The sequence below is a fragment of the Spinacia oleracea genome, chromosome 3, assembly GCF_020520425.1.
Source record: "Spinacia oleracea cultivar Varoflay chromosome 3, BTI_SOV_V1, whole genome shotgun sequence".
NCBI classification, from domain to species: Eukaryota; Viridiplantae; Streptophyta; class Magnoliopsida; order Caryophyllales; family Amaranthaceae; genus Spinacia; species Spinacia oleracea.
The window spans coordinates 90118154-90142745 of NC_079489.1; the positions used below are offsets into that span (position 1 = coordinate 90118154).

A 24592-nucleotide genomic window follows, 5' to 3' on the forward strand; every position below is an offset into this window, starting at 1 on the left:
TAAAAAAAATAAATCTAGTTCAGATCAAATCAGATCAGGTCAAATCAAATCAGACCAAATAATAAGAAATAAGGTAATTTAAATGGGGCCTCAAGCTGGGGGTCATTAACCCCAACCCCTCGTGTAGGAATGTCAGTGGGGCGGGTTTCGCGGGAGACCCGCCCCGCATCCGCCCAAGTAGGCGTGGATGGAGGTAGGTTTGGCGGGTGATGGGGCTGGGATGAGTATTAAAGTCGTACCCACCATGGGTGATGGGGCGAGTGTGGATTTTGTGTTGAACCCGCTCCATCCCCCGCCCCGCCCATCCCCACTCGCCCGGCTTCATACCCGCAATGGGTGATGCCATGATGGGGTGGGTTTGGATTTATTTGCATCTTTAGGTGATTATGAAATTAGGTGAGATTTTTAAGTTTTTTGTGAGGATTTTTTTGTTATGACGAGTATTTTTTTCGATTATATATGTTACTTTAGGCGTAAGGTATTTTTTTTCTAAAGTTAACTTTCATTACTCCGTATATATGGCAAATGTTTGCTAAATAAGAAAAATTAGGCGGGTATTGACGCGGGTATGAAGCGGGGGTAAGAAGGGGAAGGATACCCAAATGGGTGGTGGAGCGGGGGTGGATTTTAGTTTACACCGCTGGGGCGGCGACGGAGATTAATTTTGTACCCGCCATGGGTGATGGGGCGGGGATGGAAATGAAAATTTTAGGTGGGGATGGGGATGGGGATGGAGGGACCTACATTCACATCCGCCCCGCCCCGCCCCGCCCCCATTGACATCTCTACCCTCGCGCCAACATCAAAGTCAAGATACAAAATGAATCAATAACAAAGGAATTTACGAAAAACTTCTGAAAACCAGCGTAGTATAACAAACAAGAAAATGACAGAAAGTCGTATAATGAGACCATTGATCGAAGCCATACATTCTACTTCCACTCAATCAGTCGTCTACATCGCTGGTGGCGCCTCCCATGTAACACTTTCTTTCTCCTCCATTTTTCCGCCATTAATACACGTTCTATTTTATTTGTTACAACTTATTTTATTCTTCAAATATCTAAATTTTACAGGCGGTTGGATGGTTGACTTCAGTTCCTGGAGCCTCCAACACGCTTCTAGAAGCTCTGGTTCCTTACTCAAGAATGGCCATGATCCAATTACTGGGCAAGGTTTGATTTTTTTTGTAATTAGTTTTATTTCACCTAAAATTTACAATTTGTTTATCTTTGTTTGTATGTTTTTGGATGTTAATTGTTTATTTATGGAGTACTGCAATTTTTTGGGTGGGTTATAGATTCCAGCGCAATTTGCAGATTCATCAACTGCGGAAGAAATGGCCCTAGTGGCGTATAATCGTGCTTTGAAAATATGTAAACCTGGTAAATTATTGTTTCATCTCTTTTGATTTTCTATTAATTTTTGCAAGTCTTTTGTTGGATTTTGTTATTGATTATTCTTTATGTTGATTTTGATGAAATGTAGGATTAACTGATTTGATTTCGCTGTTCATTACTTTATAGTGTGAATTTTGATAGAGTATAAAACTAATAATGGGGCTTCAACCATGAGCTTAAGCTTTTGCTTTTGGTTGAATTGGTCCTTTGACATGGTATCAGAGCCAGCGTGACGCAAAGATCACGGGTTCAAATCTCATCCACCCCTCCTTTTAAAGTGGAATATTTCGCGCTGGGGTTGCATCCACACTTCAAGCCCTTGTGAGGGGGCGTGATAGAGTATAAAACTAATCTTGGGGCTTCAACCATCAGCTTAAGCTTTTGGTTGAGTTGGTTCTTTGACAAATTTTCCCGTTTGTTTTAAGATTGTGGGTGATTAAAAGCATAATTTATTCGAGTTTTGTCATTCGTTCTTTGAATTAGGATGATTGAATTTCTCTTGTTTAATTTAACATTTTTTGTTTTTTGTATAGGGTGTCCTGTTCTTGGTGTGGGTTTCACGGGTTCTTTGGCTACCACTCGCCCGAAACAAGGGGATCACAGGTATGCTACAGATAGGATGAATCTTAACTCCATTAATTAGCAGCTACAGTGTTTGAGTGTTTGTGCAATTTGATGTTGTTGTGGTTTCTACTGATTTGTGCGAATTTGGTCAAGTGAGTTTGCGGAAGTTTTGTGGTCACAAAAGCTCATAAATAAGTAAGAGGAGTAACTTTTTCGTTTAGTGTTACTCTCTCCGTCTCTTTTTGTTCTTTATATTTTCCTTTTTGGGTGTCCTAAAAGTTCTTTACATTTCTTTTTATATTATCACATAAATGCTTTAATATTTTATCAAACTTTGTGTCCAATGATTATTTAACCAATTAAATTTATTGGGTTTTTATCTCTCACACTTTTCCATTGGGACATTAAATTTTTCTCATTTTCCCAATATCAGAATTTTGATATAAGTGAAAACATTATAATCAAACGCAATTTGCCTTGTTTAAATAAAAAAATAGAGGAATCTCAATGCACATTAATTAGTCGTTAAAACGCGTGTAAAATACCAAATGTAAAGAACAAAAAAAGGCGGAGGGAGTATTATTTATTGATTAGAGCTCATCCTTGTCCAGTTAATTGTATTGTGAATAGCATATGTGAAATATCAATATAAGAATGAAACTAAGTTGTTTTCATGACGGCAGGAGCTCAAACATTAAATGCAATCCAAAAGTAAATTTTCTTTTCAAATTGAAGACAATAGCAATAAGAGGTTTGCTAAGAGGTTTGTATTGCATTGTAGAGGTTTGTAGACAAACCTCACTATTGTTAAGAAAAGTTACAAAACCTAATGTTACTAAAGAGTAAGTTGTTTGTCTTTGCCATGTATGCAAAACATATTAATTTTCATTTTTTGTTTTGTTTTAAATGAGATGAATGATAATAGGTCTCACATATAAACCTTTATATAGGTTTATCTATTGTTGGTAAAAGCTTCATTACAATCAAGGTTTGTAAAATGATGATGTGGCATGGGGAACAAACCTCATTGAAGTTTCTTCTATTGCTATTGCCCTAGTATTGGTTCCTGTCATACTGGAAACTGAAAGGCTGTTGGCTTCTTTATTGTTATTCTTTTAACTTTCAGCAGAAACCACAATAGATAAGTAGCAGTATCCATTATCTTGGCCTATTGGAAAGTTTGCAGAGATTGATGCTTGTTGACCTTTATCTGCCAATTAGTATATTGCTTTAGCAAAGAGACTAGCAGTTTGCAAAAGATGTTTGGTACACTAGTAGTTGGCAATCACTAGTTAGTTGTTTGGAAGTAAAATGCATTATAAAGCATTTGTCAGGGAAAACCTTTGGGTTAAATATGTCCGTTAAGGATTATGCAAATGCTGTAGAGTGGGCCTTAGGATTGGGGATGATTACTTTATCCCATGTCTAACCTAGATCACTGCGGACGTGCTGTTTAGCTTCTAGGTTATTGTTATCATCTTAGATGTCCAAAGATTTATTGTTAATTACATAAAGTTGAACTCGTGCAAGGTTACCCTAATTTCACATATAGCTTCTTGACTTGTTTAGTTATCGGCTTATCGCTAGACAAGGATCTGTAGTCTTTTGCTTTGTGATTGACAATAGACTCTGTGATAACTTGTGGACTATGATGCATCAATTTTGACGGGTTAAAAATTTTAGATTTTGCCATTTACATGTTACCTGTGCATTTTACTTGGGTTGAGTGGAATTAGGTTCATTTTCGTAAATGATATTTGCTACTGTACTTTCTCAGCCTGGTATGATATGATTTTGTTTGGTCAAACGGACTTCACAAAACCTGAGTGTTAATTTAGAGTAGAACGTACCTAAACTAAACAATTTGATCAAACCGATTAAACAATAAACCAAACTAGAAACACTAGTATGGGCGGTTAAGCATCTCACCTACTCTAACAAGTTTTAACACAAAACTCAAAACTCTATTAATCTCGATCATACTGTCAATTAAATAACAAGCTAGGCCCTTTATATAGGCAATATAGGAATTCTAAGTTACGTGGAACACAAACACCTAATCATACTAGGACTCCTAATAAAATTAAAATACATTATTGTTTAAGACTCCTATTAAAACACTAAAAGATATGACTTATCCTAACAAGACTAGGGTTAAGCTTAATAAACTCCTAACGTCAAGTTTCCGGTAGTGTGAAACTTTTCGAACTCGAACAATGATGTTGATGTTGAATCTTGACCATAACTATTCAAATCCACGTTAGACTCCCCTTCATTCTTAAAAATTCAACCTCGAATTTTTCCCTCTTGAACCCATCATACAAACAAGAACAATCATGTATTTCTCCTTGGATGTATACACATTTATTGATTCACAAGAAATATTAAGATCCGCTTAATAATCTTCCAGGTCGTCTTCTTTGCCCACATCCTCAAGAGAAACAACGTCGATTCTTTAGTAATACAAAGTTGATCTAACTAATATGACTGTTTTCAATTATAGTGTCAAAACTTTCTTTCATACTCTTCGCCTCTTCGGTCTTGTATGCTCAACATGATCAACAAACATGTCAAATTTGTCAAGGACCATAGTATCCGAATTTTGCTCATCACCAATTAAGACAATGTCTTCCTTGTTCTTCTCTTGGTCAACATTATTTACGTAGTCTGAATTTTTTTTAATCATGTAGTGGACTAAATCAAAATGGTTCTTAACACCTCTTCGCTTCCTTTCCATGAGTAGAAGATGGTCGTCCCATTATTGTCCCGTTATCGCTTTTGGGTCAATTGGAAACAACCTCTCTGCAATTGCAGGGATAAGGTTGCGCACACCCGATCCCCCCTTACGGGAGCCTCTTTGAGGCAATGGGGTAATGATAATGATGATAATGATGTACTTTCAACTGAACATCTTCCCGAATTGTTGAAGTTTCTTGCTTATTAGCCTTTTTCAAGTTTTGACCTTTTAATATCCTTTTCCAGATCCTTAATTCAACTTGATTTCCGTCCCCCAAAGGTTAAATTGCACAAGTATATCTAACAATTTCCATTTTCGTCTTGGAGATATGCATTATGACAAAATATAATTTAATCCAACTAAAAAAGAAGTTCCACCCAAATCTGTACTAGTATCCCTTTAATTACTAGTATTCCCAACAAATTAGAGTGCAAAACCTTGTTTCAAATAAACTCCAACGCAAATAATATCAAGCAACTAAACAACCAAATATGTCCAACTTTCCAGGTATTAATTAGGAGCAACCATTAAACCTTACCAAGACTCAAGAGCCACAATTTTGTAGCTAAATAAAACTCCAACACCAACCAAGTAATTGATGGTCCTAAACTAAACAATTTGATCAAACGAAATAGTAAACCAAACTAGAAACGCTAGTATGGGCGAATAGGCATCTCTCCTACTATCACAAGTTTTAACACAAAACCCAAAGCTCTATTAGTCTCAACAAAGTAACAAGCTAAGGCCCTTTATATAGGCAATAGAAGAATTCTAAATTACGTAGAACACAACCACCTAATTGTACTAGGACTCCTACTAAAAATAAATAAATTATTGTTTAAGACTCCTTCTGAAACTCTAAAAGATATGACTTATCCTAACAGGACTAGGATCAAGCCTAATAGACTCCTTGTATGTCAAGTTTCCGTAACTTTTCGAACTAGAATAATGATGTTGACTTTGAATCTTGACAATAGGTATTCAAAGCCACATCATTATGCCGGGCAGTTCCGTTGTTCCATAAATACTTAACCACATGACGGGGTTTGCATTTTTATGAAGCTGACAAAATCGCTCTATTTATGCATGAAAATTCCATGTAGGCGTATGACCTCAAAATGCTTTCAAGGTATCGCATTACCTTCTTGTTTGTAAACATTCTTATCCATTTTTCCTTGTTATCTGCAAGGTTTCACTTGTGCACCAGAACATCCAATCGTCTTTGGCTTTCTACTGTCACCTTGTCAAAGGTATATACTTTTCATTTTTTAATTTTTTTATCAGGGGCAGGAGCAAAGTCCTCCAAAGAGTACTCATAGGTTTCCAGTAGAATTCATTGAGTCACTCCTAATTCAGATTATTTAAGCCCACCTTCTGGCTAAGTAAGATTGTAACAAATCCTTCCCAATTTCTGCAGGGACTCCGTACTCGAGAGGAAGAGGAAATTCTTTCAAGTCAGTTTTTGCTCAAGGTACTTGGTAAACTTCAAAAAGAAGGATACTTTTTTTTTTCTTTTCCTTTCAGTATGAATAAAATAGAGATTTCTCTTCAGATTCTTCAGCACCAAGAAGTGGTCTTAATTTTGGGGTTCTATTCATCCGTCATACGTTGTGTGGTATCATGTTGGCAGAGAGACTATTGGGCATGCTTAGAAAGTTACAAGGGAACTTGCCTCTTTATTGCACTTCTGTAGTTTCAGTGAACAAAACACTTGCTTGGTCATTGTTGTCATATTACTCGTTTATTTTTCTAGCTGTCTCTCTTAATACTTAATAGGCGACATGCAGTTTTAAATTGTTCCTACACAACTATAGTGCTATACCTATAGAAAAAAATCGCGGATGCGGTCGCGATTGCGTTAACGGTTGCGTTATCGCGGAAACCGCTTGTAACCGACAAATAGAACGGATCGCGGCTAACGCGGTGTGAATTTCTCAAAAAAAAATCATATTACTAGGTTTAAGCTTTGTTTATGCCTTTTAAGTTTAAAAGACATTCTTTCAACACAACCTAACAAACCCTATTACAATGTGAGTAAGGGACATATTTTGTGAACAAATGATCATACAAAATACCTTATTTTTAAAATACATAACTAACTACTAAAATATTTTTGTCCAATTTGCACAAAAGAATGGTGTAACGGGAAAAGAAGCGTTCTAACGCGGCGAGTCACCGTTATGTAACGGGCGACGCGGGGAGAAAGATGGGATTTTTGTCGCACCATTATGTAACGGGGTTTCGTGGAACAGTAAATCCAAAATCCGTTACAGGACGCCCGTTACGTAATGGAACGGCCGAGTTTTAATTCCATGGCTATACCTATTGGTTTCTCAACTTGTTGAGCCAGTTGTTACCAAGTCAAGAAAACCAGTCACCTGATGTAGAACCAATACGGCCTATACAAGGCAGTTATGTTCCTATGAGTGTGTTGGAGGCTGATATAGTCAATATGAAAACATGTGGCCTTAACCATAATTCGTTGCATTAGTAGCATAACACAGCGATAAAGTAAGTTTATCTGATGTGCAATCGTTACTTTTATTGTGATTGCAAACCATAGTTTTTAGGAAAAATTGACTTAAACAGTCTGACCGTTCTTATTTAATAGGTCCTAACTATCGATTAACCAAGAGTATTCCCAACAGCCCAACTATGAGAGTGTCTTCCCTAAACAGTCCTTACACAGTCCCTTGTGACCTATTACCTGTTGAAAAGGTCAATTTTTTTTTATTTTATTTACTTTTCATTTTTGCTTTTCTCTCATTTCTGCTATTTTGACCCTTGCAACACCTAACCAAAACCAGAGCCCCCACTCTTCCTCTTCTCTCAGCAAACAGCATACTCTGATCCAACAGAATTGCAAATTCAATGTGTCCCATCCATATCCAATATTATTTTCCTCTGCAATTTTATTTACATTGTTCCTAATTCAATGGTCTCATCCAAATCTTCAAATATTGGGTTCACAAAAAATGGGGCAAGAATCAAGTGTAGGAAAAACACTAGTTTATTAAAGGATTAGAGGAGATAGAAAAACTGCTGTTTAGATTTAGAATACAGAGACATCGAATCTGCAAAAAGAATAGTACAATGTTAATACAAAGGAGGATGCTTTTGTTGTAGATGATTCGATGGAGAGGTTGGAGTCTTCCTTGGGTTAAGGTTTCTGGTGAGTGATGAGGGGGTAAGGCTAGAGTTTCCGGTGATTTTGGGGACTGTCATTGACTTGTTGCCGCCCATGTCAGGATGCTCTGGGTTAGTGGGGTGGGATGTGGTGGTGGTGTGGGAGGATGGTAAAGGGAGGGAATTAAACAAATAAATTAGACCAACCAAAATATGACAAGTGGTCTTTTAACCGTCTTAGTAGATAGTTCAGGTCAAGGACTGTTTTGAAAAGGCATCAGTGCATCACCTAACTTTGGAGCATTCTTAGTTAATTAATAGGTAGGACCTTATAAAGAAGAACCGCCATAGTTGAACCCATTCTTATCAAATTTTCTTAACTTTTAACCTTGTGTCCACATGAATGCCATTAGAGGAGTCTGACTAGAATCAAGAACACTATTAATAAGCTTTATAATTGAACAGCCTTGAAAGTTTGTTATCATATCAGTTTATAGATATTTTCGGACAGGTAATACAGAAATGTACTGGAATGGCACAAATAGTCCATTAGGGTGTCATCCATGCAAAAAAGTATGGCTAAAGACAACAATGTCATGCCCTCAAGCTATCATGAACTTTTGTTTTAATTGCTATTTTTTGGTGTGTGTGTGTGTGTGTGGGGGGGGGGGGGGGGGGGGGGGGGATAAGGAACTATTTGCATTGACATCTTTGACGACAAAAATGATCATGCTTTTGGTTCTTTTTCACCAATACCTATTTTTAATTTCAAGTTTTAAATGTTCTTATGTTGACGTCTTCTATTTGTACTTTGTTTTTTGAGCAGTAAGAAAAAAAAATGATAGCTCATCAAAACAGATAATTACACTTACACTAGGCTCACACGATCACACATATACAGCAATCCTTTCGGAAGGAGCATACCTTTTAAGGTCTTTCCCTACCCCAAAGACTACCAACAAGAAACACAAAAATGCTATTAAGGCCTAGAGCTACTTACAGTGACTGAAACCAATTTACATCATGACCGCCAACATTCTTAGGCATCACTGCTGCAATTCTAACCTTCACATCTTGTTGAATCAGGTGAACTGTCTTTTGGGGCCTCAATAGTCTTGTTCCAGACTATGTTATTCCTTTTCGTCCAAATGTGATAAATTAGAGCAGTAATACAACAGTGAACTACTCTCTTTCTGAACCACCAATTTACTGCTATTCTGCAGGTCCCAGAATTTATATTGAATGTGCAGCCCACTCACTGATACAATCACTACGAATTTTGCTGTAATGACTAGGATGGTTCCCTGTTTCTAGAACATCACCACCTAAAGAACATGAAACATCTTGACACACCCCATAATGGCCATCCTCTGCTCAGTCTATGATCTACCAAGCATTGCGAGCCAATGTAATGAATCAAGTGTAAGGGAAGGGCATAATAGGTAGTTAGTAATATTAGGTAGAAGACAAAAGAGGTAGGTGTAGTAGACTAGTTATAAATAAGTGCACATTAGGTTATGAGATGGTGAGGAAAAATTAGTAAAACTTAGGCTTTGGAGAGTGGTGAGCCCACTCACTGATACAATCACTACGAATTTTGCTGTAATGACTAGGATGGTTCCCTGTTTCTAGAACATCACCACCTAAAGAACATGAAACATCTCGACACACCCCATAATGGCCATCCTCTGCTCAGTCTATGATCTACCAAGCATTGCGAGCCAATGTAATGAATCAAGTGTAAGGGAAGGGCATAATAGGTAGTTAGTAATCTTAGGTAGAAGACAAAAGAGGTAGGTGTAGTAGACTAGTTATAAATAAGTGCACATTAGGTTATGAGAGGGTGAGGAAAAATTAGTAAAACTTAGGCTTTGGAGAGTGGTGAGCCCACTCACTGATACAATCACTACGAATTTTGCTGTAATGACTAGGATGGTTCCCTGTTTCTAGAACATCACCACCTAAAGAACATGAAACATCTCGACACACCCCATAATGGCCATCCTCTGCTCAGTCTATGATCTACCAAGCATTGCGAGCCAATGTAATGAATCAAGTGTAAGGGAAGGGCATAATAGGTAGTTAGTAATATTAGGTAGAAGACAAAAGAGGTAGGTGTAGTAGACTAGTTATAAATAAGTGCACATTAGGTTATGAGAGGGTGAGGAAAAATTAGTAAAACTTAGGCTTTGGAGAGTGGTGACCTCAAGTCACTAACCTTTGGAGATTGGTGGCCTCAAGTCACTACTTTTGTATCTCAGTTTGGTTCGTTCATCTATCAATCATATTATTACATATTCTGCCATAAACTTTCAGCTCAAAATAATCAGTTCTTTACACTTTGTATCCGAGCGGACAGATCCAGGGAAGAAGAAGTAACCATGGTACTCTCAAATACACAGAGATTCGAAGAAGCCTTGGAGAATGGTCTTGCTGAAGTAAGGCAGAGAATGAATGGTTGTGAAGAGACGGTGCAGCAGCCGGTAGCGGAAGGCATGGCCACATTTCAAAAAATCTTGGCCAAAAAGTTTGTTGCCAAAAGTGCAGGGGATATCCCAGAAGAACCAAGAAGCAGTTGAGACAACCACCACACGTTTGGAGGGCAAACTTGATAGGTTCCAGGAAGAGCAAGGAGAAAGGGAGATGATGAAACAGGATCAAGGAGGAGATGAAATCCCTAATGAAAACCCAGAAAAAGCCAGTACATTAATTCAGCCTTTAAGTGAGGATGAACTCGACCATTTCAACAACAGAAGGTTTGGTTAAGATGATGAAGGCAGAGTATTTGACAGGGCCAAGTAACGGTGAAGGTTTTCTATTAGAGGACGTTGGAGGAGGGGGTTTAGACGGTGGAAGATCTGAACATAATTTCGGAGTTCTCAATTTATTTTGACGGAAAATCTGGTTCAGGTGGTAGCCTTGTTGACGGTATCCTCGGCATCTTCTTGTGTGAGGGTGCTGTAAAAGAGGCACCAGGAGAAGGGTTTGAACGCGGTGGTGCTGGAGGTGCGGGATCTGGTGGTGTCCCAGGCTTCACCGAAGGTAAGAGTGGTGGTAGATCCTGGTGTTTCTTAATAAAGGAATTTGAAGGTGGCGGCTCATGCGGTGGTGCTTCCGAAATTGGGGGTTACGTTCATGAAGATCTTGGTGGCGGTTTTGGCGAAGGTCGGTTTGGTGAGATAGTTGAATGTGAGGGAAGCCCTAGTGGAGGTGAATCGCCTCGAGTCGTCGTCGAGAAGGGTGGTGCCGGGTGTTTTTGCAAGGAGATACTACGATGGTGGCGGCGGTGGTTTTACCAGAAGTGTTGACGGTGCAGTGGAGTGTCGTGTAAGCTTCATGGAGAATTCTTCAAGCTGGAGAAAGGCTATTACTAAGGGTAGCTTAAAATTCACAAATGCGTGATATAGCTCATAAAGGCAGGTGGTAGTACATGCTTGGGAGGAATCCTATGACGATGAAATGTTGTTAATATCATGTGAGGGAAGAAATAAGTTCTCCCAAAGAGTTGGGCCTGAGCATTTTGAGCATAGATAAAAAATGCGGTATCGGTCACGGTCGCAGGATCGGTCGCGGAGTCTCGGTAACGGAAATGATGCGTTAGTCGCGGACCGTGTCGCGGTTGTCGCGTAGGAATTTGAAATTTGAAAAAGAAGCCCCATGTCAGCCCCACTCACTACCTACCCTAGTCCCCCTCCCTTAAACCGTACACGTGACATAATTAAATGATTACTTTTTTCTACCTTCTCTCTTCTCTCTTGTTTTAGCTCTGAAAATGGAGTTCTCTACTCTATTTCAGTGGAGTTTCTCCATTTTTTTCCCTTTTCCTTTTCTTTTTGCCGAAAACATGGGGAATTCGGCTGAAAACCGAGTAGATGTGAGGCTAATAACGTTTAATGCGGACAAAATTTATTCGGATCGGTTGAACCGGCCGAGATATCGCCGTTTTTAAAAACACCTTGACAACTCGGGATATCGCGTATCGCCAGCCTCCAAAACCTAGTTAACTCGGGCGATCAGAGTTAACTCGGGCCAGTTTTTACACCATGATTTTGAGCCCAATTATTCATTTAACAAGGATAATTCTTTTGTTGGGCCACTTGGCCTAATTAGCTCTATACCCATATTCTTATTTCCAACTTACAAACTCACTCATTATTCCACAATCCAGACCCAACCCAACCCAACCATCTAGCCCACTCTTTTAAACCCACACTTGACTCCACGTACCCAAGGCTCAAATTCCCAACCCATAATCGGTTCAAACCAGTTGCAAAACCAGAACACACTTACTTCATTACGGTTGTCTATGTTGTCCTTGATCATTCCCACTTACCACTGGAGGCACTAAAAGACCCTCCCAATTCAGCCGTAAGGGGAAGCTGGGCGTTAGACTTGGAAATGATACAAGATATTCCTACAATGGCCGGAAATTCGATGCTAATTACTATCCACCTTGAGGACAAGGTGGAAGTTTAGGGGGTCGGTATTGTAATGAATCAAGTGTTAGGGAAGGGCATAATATGTAGTTAGTAATATTAGGTAGAAGACAAAATAGGTAGGTGTAGTAGACTAGTTATAAATAAGTGCACATTAGGTTATGAGAGGGTGTGGAAAAATTGGTAAAGCTTTGGCTTTGGAGAGTGGTGACCTCAAGTCACTAACCCTTGGAGATTGGTGGCCTCAAGTCACTACTTTTGTATCTCAGTTTGGTTCGTTCATCTATCAATCATATTATTACATACTGCCTATGTTACTCCGACACTCCCCCGGACGGCTGGTGTGGGTGTCGACACGACCCGATCCGCGACACGACGCTCGACACGTGTCCGGAGAGGTGTCGACTCCGATGTCGGAAAAGTGTTCGGAATAACGTGTCGGAGTCGGGAGGAGGAAAAAAATAGAAAAAAATTCAAAATATACCTCGTAGGTGACCCTAACTCGTCTTACCCGAAACCAAAAGCATTAGATCTTGAAGAATTCGAAACCCTAGCTCTAGCAATTGAAGGTGGGGGAAGCGAAAAAGCAAAAATATTGTTAGGGCTTTTGTTGTGGTAGAAAATCCGAGTTGAATGCACTCTTTAATTCTGGTTTTTGTTGAAATTAAATCTTGAGAATCAGCCATAGCCATTGTTTCCGGCGTTCTTTGCTTCCGTCATTTGTTCTCTTTGTGTTGTCGGTGCCTTATTAAGTTGGTGGATTGGTGCCTGACTGCTGGTGGGCTTTAAAACTTTACCCTTTTTCTTTCATTTTTTTTTAAAAAAACATTTTTTCTTTAATTAATTAGGTTTGGGAAGTGGGACAATCCCACGTGACTATCTTTCCCAGTATTCAAAAAGTCTCATTAGTCATTAATCAATTATTCACTCTATTGATTTTTTTATTTTTTTTATTTTTTTTAGAGGGAGATTATTTAAAAGTAAGCTGCCTTTTCAAAGTTCTCATTATTTTTTTTTCTTTTAATTAATTACCTAACTTTTAAGTTTTGTATTTTTAAATTGTTTTATATTTTTATGTTTAAGTGGTTAAATTTTTGCATTTGGATATTTTGAGTAAAATTTATATATATATATTTTTATTTATACTGTTTATGTATTTTATAAAAAGTGTCCCTTTTTTTTATCCGACACTTTGTATGGGAGAAGGGTCTAAAAAAAAGTCAAGACACTCCTTTGACCGTGTCGGAGTGTCTACAAATATTTGGATCGAAGTGTCCGACACCCCGACACCGACACCCGTGTCTGAGTAACATAGCATACTGCCATAAACTTTCTGCTCGAAATTATCAGTTCTTTACAGCCAATCTAGAAAACTGTGTTTTGAAATGCACGACCTATTCCAAACCAATTTATCTTACTGAACTTTAGGCGATGGTGAGCTTAACAACTGATAACCTACTGACTCAACCCTGTAACCATTACCAGCTCCAGCTAACCACTCATTTCCTACATAACCACTTTTCATTTTGTCCCTGACTTTACAAAATATTTTTAAGCATCAACATGCTGTTTTAGGAGCTCACACACCTTCTAATCTGTTCCTTTCAATGCACTTGGTTAACCCATTTAAACCATAAAGGTGTCTCTTTTATGGGAAATATTTATATTCAAAATGTATTTAGCCATGAAGGCTAAATTCCACTTGAAGCAATCCTTTATGCCCAAACCTCCTTGTTGCTTTCTTCTGCAAACCAACTCCCAAGCTACAGAGGGAGGCCTAGACCTCACCGGCTTCCCATCCCGCAAGTAATTCCTGCAAAAAGCGTTATTTTTATCTAGTACGTTTTTTAAGAATTATGAAAACAGAAGCCCAAGCCTCCCTGTTGCTATGCTTTCTTTATACTTTTTTTGTCTTTCGAAAAACTATAATGGAGTAAAGGGTGGACACGAAAAAAACTGTTCGTGAACAGTTCGAAATCGGTTCGATAAAAGTTCGGCTCGAGCTCGATTCGCTTGTAAATGAACCAAGCTTGAGCTTAAATTTATGGTTCGGTAAATAAATGAACCAAACTCAAACTCAATGGTGTTCGGCTCGAAAGCTTGCAAGCTCGTTAATTTAAGAATAATAATGCATATTTATGAGATTTTTATACATCGTTTGATAACATTATCCAAACTATCAATTAAATGACAAATAAGTGATAATATTTTACATAACTTGTCCAAGTAAAATACTAATATAATGTTAGATTAAGAAAATTATTAGTAATATTAAAGTACCTGTTGGTAGAATATGGTTTATCAGTTTATCGAATCAAGGCTCGAACAAGCTGGAAACTCGGTTCGAACTCGAAGAATTCTTATCAAGCCTGGCCCGATAAGGATTTTGAAGCTCGAGGTAAGTTCGGGCTCGAGTTCGAACACGAGAAAAAATAACCAAACCAAGCCGAGCCTAATAAAGTTCGGCTCGCTTCGGCTCGTGTCCACGGGTCTACCCCTATGGAGTATAATGAACTCTACCATGGCGTATCCTTATAGTCTACTATAATTTATGAGCTTACCCATGAATAGTTAGTTGGTTATAGTGCTACAAAGCTTTGGTTCACGTCAAATTATAAAGTTTACCGAAGCTGTCTCCACCTAGGTATTCTATTTGTACATGATGCCTTATCCTTATGGGAAAATAGTATCACATAATGCTTTATGGTTAGAACTTAGAACATTTGGAGTATCAATGCTTAAAAAAGAGTGGCACAGGGTTCCCTAATCACTAAGTTTGCTGAATCAAAATAATTGAAATGTGGTTTTGTTAAGCAGTTTCAGTGTAATCTTCCGAGGTTTGAACTATGTAGACGTCGTCTTGTACTGCTGTGATACCTCATTCCAGCTTTCATGACTGGTATCGTGTGCAGATTTGATTTGGCATGGGATATGAACCCTGCAAATAATGTTCTGTTCTCAGCTAATTTATGCTGAACTGAACTTAATTTTGTTGAAGAAAGCTTATTTTAGCTGAAAATAACTTATATTTGGTTGGCTTAACTTATATTTGATATACCTTAACTCATTCATTTTGCTGAACTTTACTTATGTTTGCTGGAACATATTTTAATAACTTGAGGAGAATATTGCATATGTGGAAATCTTAGTACGCCTATTACTGCATATGGAGTATGGCTAGTGACGACAATTTGTGAATAAATTTGATAATGAGGCTGTAGATTAGAACAATTCCAATATCAATATCTTGATAACGAAATAAAAATGAAGTCAAGAAATAGGTTTTAAGAATTGTTTTCCATGAAAGAGCGTGGGCATATGAGTTCGTACGACATGGAAGAGAAGAAAGTACAGGGACTGGGTTTATCACCTTATAAAATGTAATTTCATATTTACCATCTTAATTTTGTGAAACGTTTTATATTCACCACCTCTTTATATTACACAAAAAGAAGCCTGATTTATCATAAATGCCCAACTTTGTACCCTTTTTAGAAGATATATTTAAGGGTTATGTTTAGCAAAACCCTTTTATTTGAAAAATTTAGTAAGCATTTATTATCAACCAGAAACCAAAATTCAGGTAAAAGGTGAAAAACTCTCTTAAATGGACCCCCTGGGGGTTCTCCTTAGTGAAAGGAAAGCATTTGAGAGTTGACTTGGAGAAGCCCTAAAACCGCCACCCTATTGAAAGCTCCTCCGTCACCAATCAGTTCTTTAGACAGTCCTCTAGAACAAAAGAAAAAGTCAATTACGACCACGGCACACACTAGAGAGAAAGTAAATAAATATATGTTACTCTATCGGTATTTTATCCGCTAATGATATTCTGGGATTTCATATGTGTCCAATTGTCCATCCCTGCCAGAATTTGTTGCTTCACGGTCTTTCAAACAATTGGGACATAGTGCCATACAGCCAAGTTCCTGTTCCATCAGATCAAATTCATGGAAGCTGCAATTCTGCAAATCCTGCAAAAAATCTTCCTTCTATATTTGTGTGGCCTTGAATTGCAATTGTGGAGTTTTGTAGACACCTGATGTAAGAGATAACCCCCCTCTTTTCTATTTAACTGGGGTTGGATCTAGTTTTCTACAAATTGGAACTTCAATGGATGTATATCCTTCAGGCTGAGGATGTCGAATAGATGCATTACTGATTAGTTATTGTGGTGTCTAGAGAAGTATTTGCCTACTCTTTTGATAGCTCTATTTTGTTTTAGTGAAAAATGAAAAGCAATGTATCTAATACACTGTAGTGTTGTAGTTGTTGTGTTTTCTCGTTGAAGATTTTCACCATCATTTTAACTCCTTTTTATTACTTTCTAGACATTGACCTCTTTGTTTGTTTGTAGGCAATTGCTGGTGCAAGCAAAGCCCCTATAGATTTCACTCCAGAGTTGAAAGAATTGGACATGTCTACAGAAAGGGAAAGGTTATTTAGTGAAGATGAAGAGTTGGAACAGCTTTTGGATGGGAAAATATGTTTCAAGGTTTATGATTTTACAAGTGGTACGTCACCTCTGGTTGATTCAAGGTGCATTATGCGGAGATCTTGCTAATATAGTCCTCTGTTTTTAGTTTATGTTATGTACTCGTAACTATTTCAGAAGGAAAGTCCTCAAGTGCGGAAAGAAAGATAATACTTCCTGGTTCATTCAATCCTTTACATGAAGGTCATCTTCAGCTCATGGAAGTCGCAAGCAGGTAGATATCATGGAACTTGATTTTGGGTATTGACTCCCTAAATTCTTGACCTTTCTCCTCTGACGTCCGTTGTATAGTGCTTTCAGTTCACTTTTTTATTTGTTTCCTGTTCAAGGATGTTGGAGAAAATGAGAAAACTTATTAACATGAACGAAAAAAGTAGTCCAACATATATGGCAAGGTTTCACGTTCCTTGCTTAAATAGTTATCCTGTCCTTACTATAATCAGACAATCAGTGCATGTTTGACCTGTTGGGGGTTCAAAATCAGTGGAAGGTTGTCCTCTCAACAGATGGACTCAGCTAAACTTTTTCCTTGTCGTAGTTCAAATATTTCTGGATTTTGCTTTCAACGTGATTCAATTGAAAAACCCAATATCTGTAAAATTCAATTGCGGGTCCAATCACTTTGATATATCTAATTGATCCACCAATCTGATTTGATTCTTTGGATTTGGTATTGTTCTGATGTTATTGTACACGTAATGGAATAATGTATGCAGCAAGTTCTTCGTGTGTACTTGGTGCTATGAAGTTGATTCATATTTGTAAAATGTCTACTAATTCTTTCCTGTAATTTATCTTTATATGTATTTCATCTAAAGGAATTTTCTCCTCCTTTCTTTAACTTGGTACTCATATGCAGCCTTTTGGGGAATGGATATCCGTGCTTTGAGCTTTCGGTAGTCAATGCTGATAAACCACCTCTAACAAAATCTCAGATCAAGGAGCGTGTTAAGCAATTTGAGATGGCTGGTGAGATTTTACTGATGCTATGTTTTTTTGTTATGGACTTGGTTATTTCATTTGTTGCAAACTTTTTTAGTTACGTGATAGAAGTTTTGGATGTCCAGCAAAGTTACAAATTCTAGCAACTTGTGACTCATTATTTATCTAGTCAGTATAATAGGCATTCTTTGGAGGGTACGTTGTCATGCCAAATACATTTTTTCCCCCCGTGCGTGTCGATTATCTTTTGCCTCGTCATGTCTTTATATGTCACTAAGGGCTTGTCTGATATCATTGTCAATTTGTTGATTTGGAATTCCAGAAGTTGTAAATAGGCATAATTCCTTGAAGTTGGGGTATGTACTATGTAGTCAGATACATTATTTTTTTATTTTTATTTGTGTGTGTGTGTGTGGGTCTACTATCTTTTGCCTTGTACTACCTCCATTCCCGAAAGTTCTTTATGCTAAATATGTGTCCAAAGCATGAAAAATTGAAAACTATGAGTGTAAGTTCTCACTAATATATACATCAAAATGTCCTCATGTGAGATTTTGTTAGACTCTTTTCGATATATGTTTTCAAAATATCAACTTTTAATATTTTTTTTCATTTACGAAATTGAATATATTAATAGTTGACTATTGAATTGGAGGTCGTGAATAGTGAGTGTAAACAACTTTCAGGAACAAAGGTTGTACTCCCTCCGTTCCTAAATACGTGTCCAGTTTCCATTTATGGCGTTCCCTTTTATGTGTCCACTTTCGGTTTTTGGACATACACCTTTCCCACTTTTCTATACACTTTTCCCACTTTTCCATACACTTTTACCACTTTTCTATACATCATTATTACCTTTTCTTACACATTCTACACTTTTCCCACTTTTCAATCACCACCTCCACTTTTATTTATACTTTATCAATAAACAGTTTTCTACTTTTTCCTTTCCCAAAAAAAAAACATTCCCAATCATTACCTCTTACACACCATTCAATTTTATTAATTACCGTGTACATGTCCAAAGTGGAGACGTATTTAGGAACGGAGGGAGTATATCATTTTCAATTTTTTTTGATTTGGATTTCGAAAGTTGGTTGATATAAATTGTATATTGAGTTAACGTTAGTCCTACTTAATACTTGTACTATAGTCATGTTAATACTTGAAAATTATAACAAAGAATTGTAAACTACTTTATGTGTTTTTAAATACTTGCAGAAAAAAGTGAAAAGTAACGACAACCCCTAAATTTGTGTAACATGTTAGTGTTATTCCCACTTTAGTCTCTGTCTTCTTGCCTTTGAAGTTTGAATTTTCAGGTTTTCATTTTCTAGGACTATTGAGTTTTTAGTGTTGGGGGCAGTCCACTTATTAAATACTTCCATTCCACTACTAATATCTAGAGTTTCAGGCCTCCCAACACAACTTCAACCATTAGTCTCTGTAAATCTGTAATTATATATATGTAAAATTGTAAAAGTTGATATTTTGAAAGTACTTATCAAGATGAATCTAACAAGATCTCAGATGCCTATGTTCTTTCGTATGTATAAATCATAATAGATGTCCAAACTGGAGTGTGTAAACATTGTAAAATTCCCAATGTACAATGGCAGTGGATACTGTAATCAATCAGCTATATGAAGGGTACAATAGGAACTGCACAGTAAATCAGTTAGAAAGCTCGGGAGGGAAAAAGAAGATATGTTGGGGAAAGGGTTTATGAATAGATGAGGGTCAGGAAGGGTAGGGAGAGGAGATTATGAGAAGATGGAGAAGTTATTTTTGCTTTGCTTAGTTAGCTTTGGGAGAGCGTCAAGTCTCTCGAATACTTGACATCTATCTTTCACTTTGTTCCCTTCTGTTACGCATAGTAGGATGTGTGTTTTGTTATCGAGGGAATTCATGAACAGCGTTTTATTTTATTTTTATAATTGGGTGTGTTTAAGTTTTCTATCTTGCATTCTTCAGATGCTTGTAGGTTTGTGGTGGTCAGTGAATCTATCATTGATGGGTAGTTGTGTTGACAGATAAAACAGTAATAATATCGAACCAGCCCTATTTCTATAAAAAGGCTGAGCTCTTCCCCGGGAGTGCTTTTGTAGTTGGTGCTGATACCGTGGTCAGGCTTATTAATGTAAGATATCTACACTTGAAAGTACTTTTAAACTTCTTCCTTTTCAGTATTCCATTTGCTTTACCGGCATTCGATCATGGCTAGATATTCAAGCGAAGTTCCTCTATCTGATACAATGATGCATGTCAATATAACCATCAATATTAGTGGGTTGCTTGTCCGGTGGCTGAATTCATCAAACCTATGTATTGGTAAATAATAACACCATTAACTATCCAAATAATAATTCAAACCAGGAAAAAGTACCTTTCCCGAAGTTTCTCATCTAGTTTATTATGCATCCTATACAAAATATCAGCTAAGCCTGACTTGTGTGTATGAGGAAATGATCTTTTTTCATCTTGTGAATTTGTGATGATCATATGATGTATCCCTGAAATGCCCATTCTGTCGAATCTGGATCAAGTTCCTGTTAGGGAAGGACATATACACTTCTAGTAATTGAGGGAATAAAACCAATTCTTGGTTGTGCTGCATGCTGTTACTTTGACTTGGTGTCCAACGGATACATGTTTATGTCTCACATATGGCTCATTCTGTCATATCTTGATCAAGTTCCTGTTAGGAAAGGACTGATGAACTTCTAGTAATTGAGGGAATAAACACAATTTTTTTTTTGGTTGTGCTGCATGCTGTTACTTGGACATGGTGTCCAGTAGTGGTATATTTTGTGTGTCATATATTGCTATGTCACGCATGTTTTTGTTTGATCAAAGTGTCAACTGTCAAGTGTCCATACGCATGTTGGAGTATCTAATATCTGACATGGGTACTTCATATAAAATAAAAAGTCCAAGCACAATAAGCTGTATGTAGAATGTATATGTGATTTTGTGCTTTTAACGTAATCCGCCTGCATTGACATAATATGCCATTAGAGGCTCACCACAAACATTTCCACACACAGTGTTTGAATTTAAATAAATGGCTTACACGTGTTGGAAATATTTCGGTTCCTGTTTTCTTATAGTTATGTTTGCTACTTCACATCTATGTTAACTAGTGCATGATTATATTGGCTCATTAAACTCCTCATGATTCTTTTATTTTTTTTAATTTTAGTAGCCCAAGATTATTCTTAGGGTGAATTGGAAAATCTGTTTTTACGATCAGGAGATTTTGCAATATATACGATCCTCTTGCCTAGAGTGGGAATGTGTGATGTTTATTTTTAGTGTCATTTACCAATCGAACAAGGTCTCTTATTCAACTATCCAGCCTAAAATACTCAATACTCCGTATTTTTTTCACTAGGATCTTTTGCATCTCTTATGTGTCCTGACTCCTGACTCCTGACTGAAATGGGAACATCCCTTGACGTTCTGACTTAATAAATCTATTATGTAACCTCGCAGCCTAAGTACTATGATGGAAGTTACAACAGGATGATAGAGGTACTCCTTAAATGCAAAAATACTGGGTGCATATTCATTGTTGGTGGCCGAAATGTGGACGGTGTTTTCAAGGTAGTTGATTCTTCTGATGTAGGATGTGTGGTTACCAAATGATCTGTTATTGCAAACTGTACATTTAATTGTTGATGCATATGCTTCTACAGGTTCTTGAAGATATTAGTATTCCTGATGTTCTAAAAGACATGTTCATCCCAATACCAGCTGATAAGTTTCGGATGGACATATCCTCAACAGAGCTTAGAAGAAATCGAGATTGAGGCTGATTATATCTGGTGTATATGCTTGTTGAATGTTGATGATGATTGACATTTTGTACAGAATACAAGGATAGAATCTGATAGTTCGGAATATTAACAAATCAGAGATCTGTATGTTATAGTTCAGGATTGCACGAGTTCATTTATTAACGTTTTTTCCCCGGTCCACCACTGTTTAGACCCGGGGTTTTATTAGTTGAACATACACTTTTGTAATTGGATCCACACGAGCTTTTGATTTATTTTTTAAAATTGGATTTGGTTAGGATTTCTTTTTCCTTCGAATTGGGTAGGCTTGAATGTGTTTAGATAAAATTAACATATTACCTACTTTCAAGGATGTAGAAATTGAGAAGGAATAAATAGGACATATAAAACCCACGGACGATGAGCACCAAAAAATCACTATATATAAACTACGGATTTTTCATGAAATACCCCTGAATTTTGGCGCAATTCACCAAATGCCCCTCGACTTTCAGAAATTCACCAAATGCCCCTCACAAATGACTTAATACCCAAAATACCCTTACTAATGATGCGCCGTTAGTCCTCCGTTAACCTAATTTTCAAATTCACCAAATACCCCTATTTTAATACTTATTTCACCAAATACCCTTATTCAGAAACTTAATTCACCAAATACCAATAACATAAAATTACTCATTTTGATGCTCAACGGCTAGTTTTTGTGTTTGGAAATTAGCCGTTGCTTATTGTTTGCTTATAAATACTCTTTTTCTGACGGTTTATTGTAGTTTTCCTATTATTTTGTTAATTTCATATCATTTTTGTCATGAGTTTTCTTTCAAAATCATCATCCACACCCAATGAGTCCACATATGTAAGAGTCCCAAATAAATTTTGTTATCATGGGAGAAAATTTGACATCCGAATATCTGATACAACACTCAATCTGAAGCTCTGGTACAACACTAAAACAGAAAACACTCCTAAAAACACCTCAAAACGTCGCAACTCTTCAAGAAAATAGCTACTTCTTTTGTACCTTATTCTTTATGTGACCAATTAATTATATTTACCACGCAATCGGAAGGTATTCCTTTTTCAATATGGGAAATATCTTTAACATATGCAAACAGATTAAAAATAAAGCTCTTATTAATTTTATTCTAACGCATATGTTCCAGCTACCTCGGATTCTATTGCTTCCATGCCACATATTTAACGTTAACTCCCTTTTGTCTCCTGTCTCTACTGCCTCCAAACATCTTTCTTCAATCTCCTAACTTTCTCTCAACCTTACAGTCGAGGCATAAAGGTTTTCCCACTTTTCTTTTGAGCTAGGTCCTATTGACATGGTCAGATTTATGGACAAATGTCTATTTTTGGATTTGAGGGAACAAGAAAAAAAAATGAAACTAAGGTATGTTCCAAAGCTCATGAACCAGTGAAAAAACATGAATCTTGGCACAAAGATTTGCCTCCAAACTCAAGATTTTCACATCATGAATCCAAGTTGAAATCGAGGTTGTGATAAAAATTTATGTGTTATTGAACTTGATTTCTTAGTTTCTTTACCATTCGGACAATAAGAATATTAAGGTGTTAGCTTTAGATTGAATTACTTCAGCTTCACTTACATAAGATCCCTCTGAAAATGGGGTTTTTTGGCCTTTTGCTCAGCTAAAGTGCATTGTCTTTACTGGATGAGGCCTGAACTTATTGGATCATAATTGAAACTTACTGAGTGTTGTATCGGAGCCTCAGATGGAAATTTCCTCCCATAATATTAGAAATTGTTTGGGACTCTTACATATGTGGATTCATGGGTGTGGATGATGATTTTGAAAGAAAACTCATGACAAAAATGATATGAAATTAACAAAACAATAGAAAAACTACAATAAATAGTCAGAAAAGGGGTTTTTATAAGCAAACAATAAGCAACGGCTAATTTTCAAACATAAAAACTAGCCGCTGAGCATCAAAATGGGTAATTTTAAGTTATGTGTATTTGGTGAATTAAGTTTCAGAATAGGGGTATTATATGAAATAAGTAATAAAATAGGGGTATTTGGTGAATTTAAAAATTAGGCTAACGGAGGACTAACGGCGCGTCATTAGTAAGGGTATTTTGGGTATTAAGTCATTTGTGAGGGGCATTTGGTGAATTTCTGAAAGTCGAGGGGCATTTGGTGAATTACGCCATAATTCGGGGGTATTTCATGAAAAATCCGTATAAACTACGAGAGTACAAGAAAATGATTAGGGAGACTAACACAATTACAACTTCCACCAATGTAGGATACACTCACAAAAAGATACGTAGTAGATAATATACAAAGAGAGCTCATAGAGGAAGGCTTGTAGTATATGTAGCTAACTTTTTATTTATAGATCCGTTAAGTCGGCAAAATGCTTAGAGGAAATCAGGATGAGCATGTTGACTTATTTGCCGACATAAATTAAGGCTCCGTTTGGTAGGGCGTAAAACGTTTTCATGGAAAACGATTTTTCCCTTTTTAATCATTTTACGTTGTTTGGTTGGGTAAGGGATGTAAAACTATTTTCCATTACTCTCTCAAAGATGGAAAACTCTTTTCCATTTGAAAGGAAGGGAAACCACTTTTCCTTCTTTCCTCCTTACCTCCCTCTCCTTTCTTCCCCTTAATCTTCACCATTTTCACCCATTTTCCTTTAAGTTACCAAACAAAGGAAAATTAGTTTGGAATTGTGTTTTTCCTTGAAAACCATTTTCCATGGAAAATCGTTTTACAATGAAAATGTTTTACGCCTTACCAAACGGAGCCTAAGTGAATCAATTTCACTCGAGTATGTAGAGAAGAAAATTTTAATCTTTGACTTCAAATGTTATACTAGATGGGGCAGTAATATCTGAAGTACCAACTTATATACTCCCTCTGTATTTATTTAAGAGATACACTTGCCTTTTACGGTCGTATTAAGTTCAGAGATACACTTGTCATTTTTAGTAACTTATCAACCCTACCATCTAATTAAATAATCTATCTACACCCCATCCCCACCCCCATCCACCAAAATGACATGGTCCCTGCTTGTTTAATTATTAAAATATCTATGCAACCCAACTTGTTTTA

The 24592-nt window shown here is 37.0% G+C and overlaps 1 protein-coding gene across 2 annotated transcripts; it reads left to right on the forward strand.

Annotated features, from left to right (window-relative positions):
* Positions 1-821: 821 nt before the first annotated feature.
* Positions 822-21777, forward strand: LOC110796108 (uncharacterized). Of its 2 annotated transcripts, none has more exons than XM_022001140.2 (12): positions 822-979; positions 1077-1175; positions 1301-1385; positions 1934-2003; positions 5891-5951; positions 6119-6172; positions 16618-16774; positions 16873-16969; positions 17615-17724; positions 19731-19837; positions 21193-21303; positions 21396-21777. In XM_022001140.2, the coding sequence occupies exons 1-12, from the start codon at positions 887-889 to the stop codon at positions 21507-21509; spliced, it is 1158 nt and encodes a 385-aa protein (XP_021856832.1). In that variant the 5' UTR covers positions 822-886; the 3' UTR covers positions 21510-21777. The 2 variants fall into 2 exon arrangements, with proteins under 2 accessions (XP_021856832.1, XP_056696542.1); XM_056840564.1 differs by having other exon boundaries at positions 840-979; positions 1320-1385.
* Positions 21778-24592: the final 2815 nt, after the last annotated feature.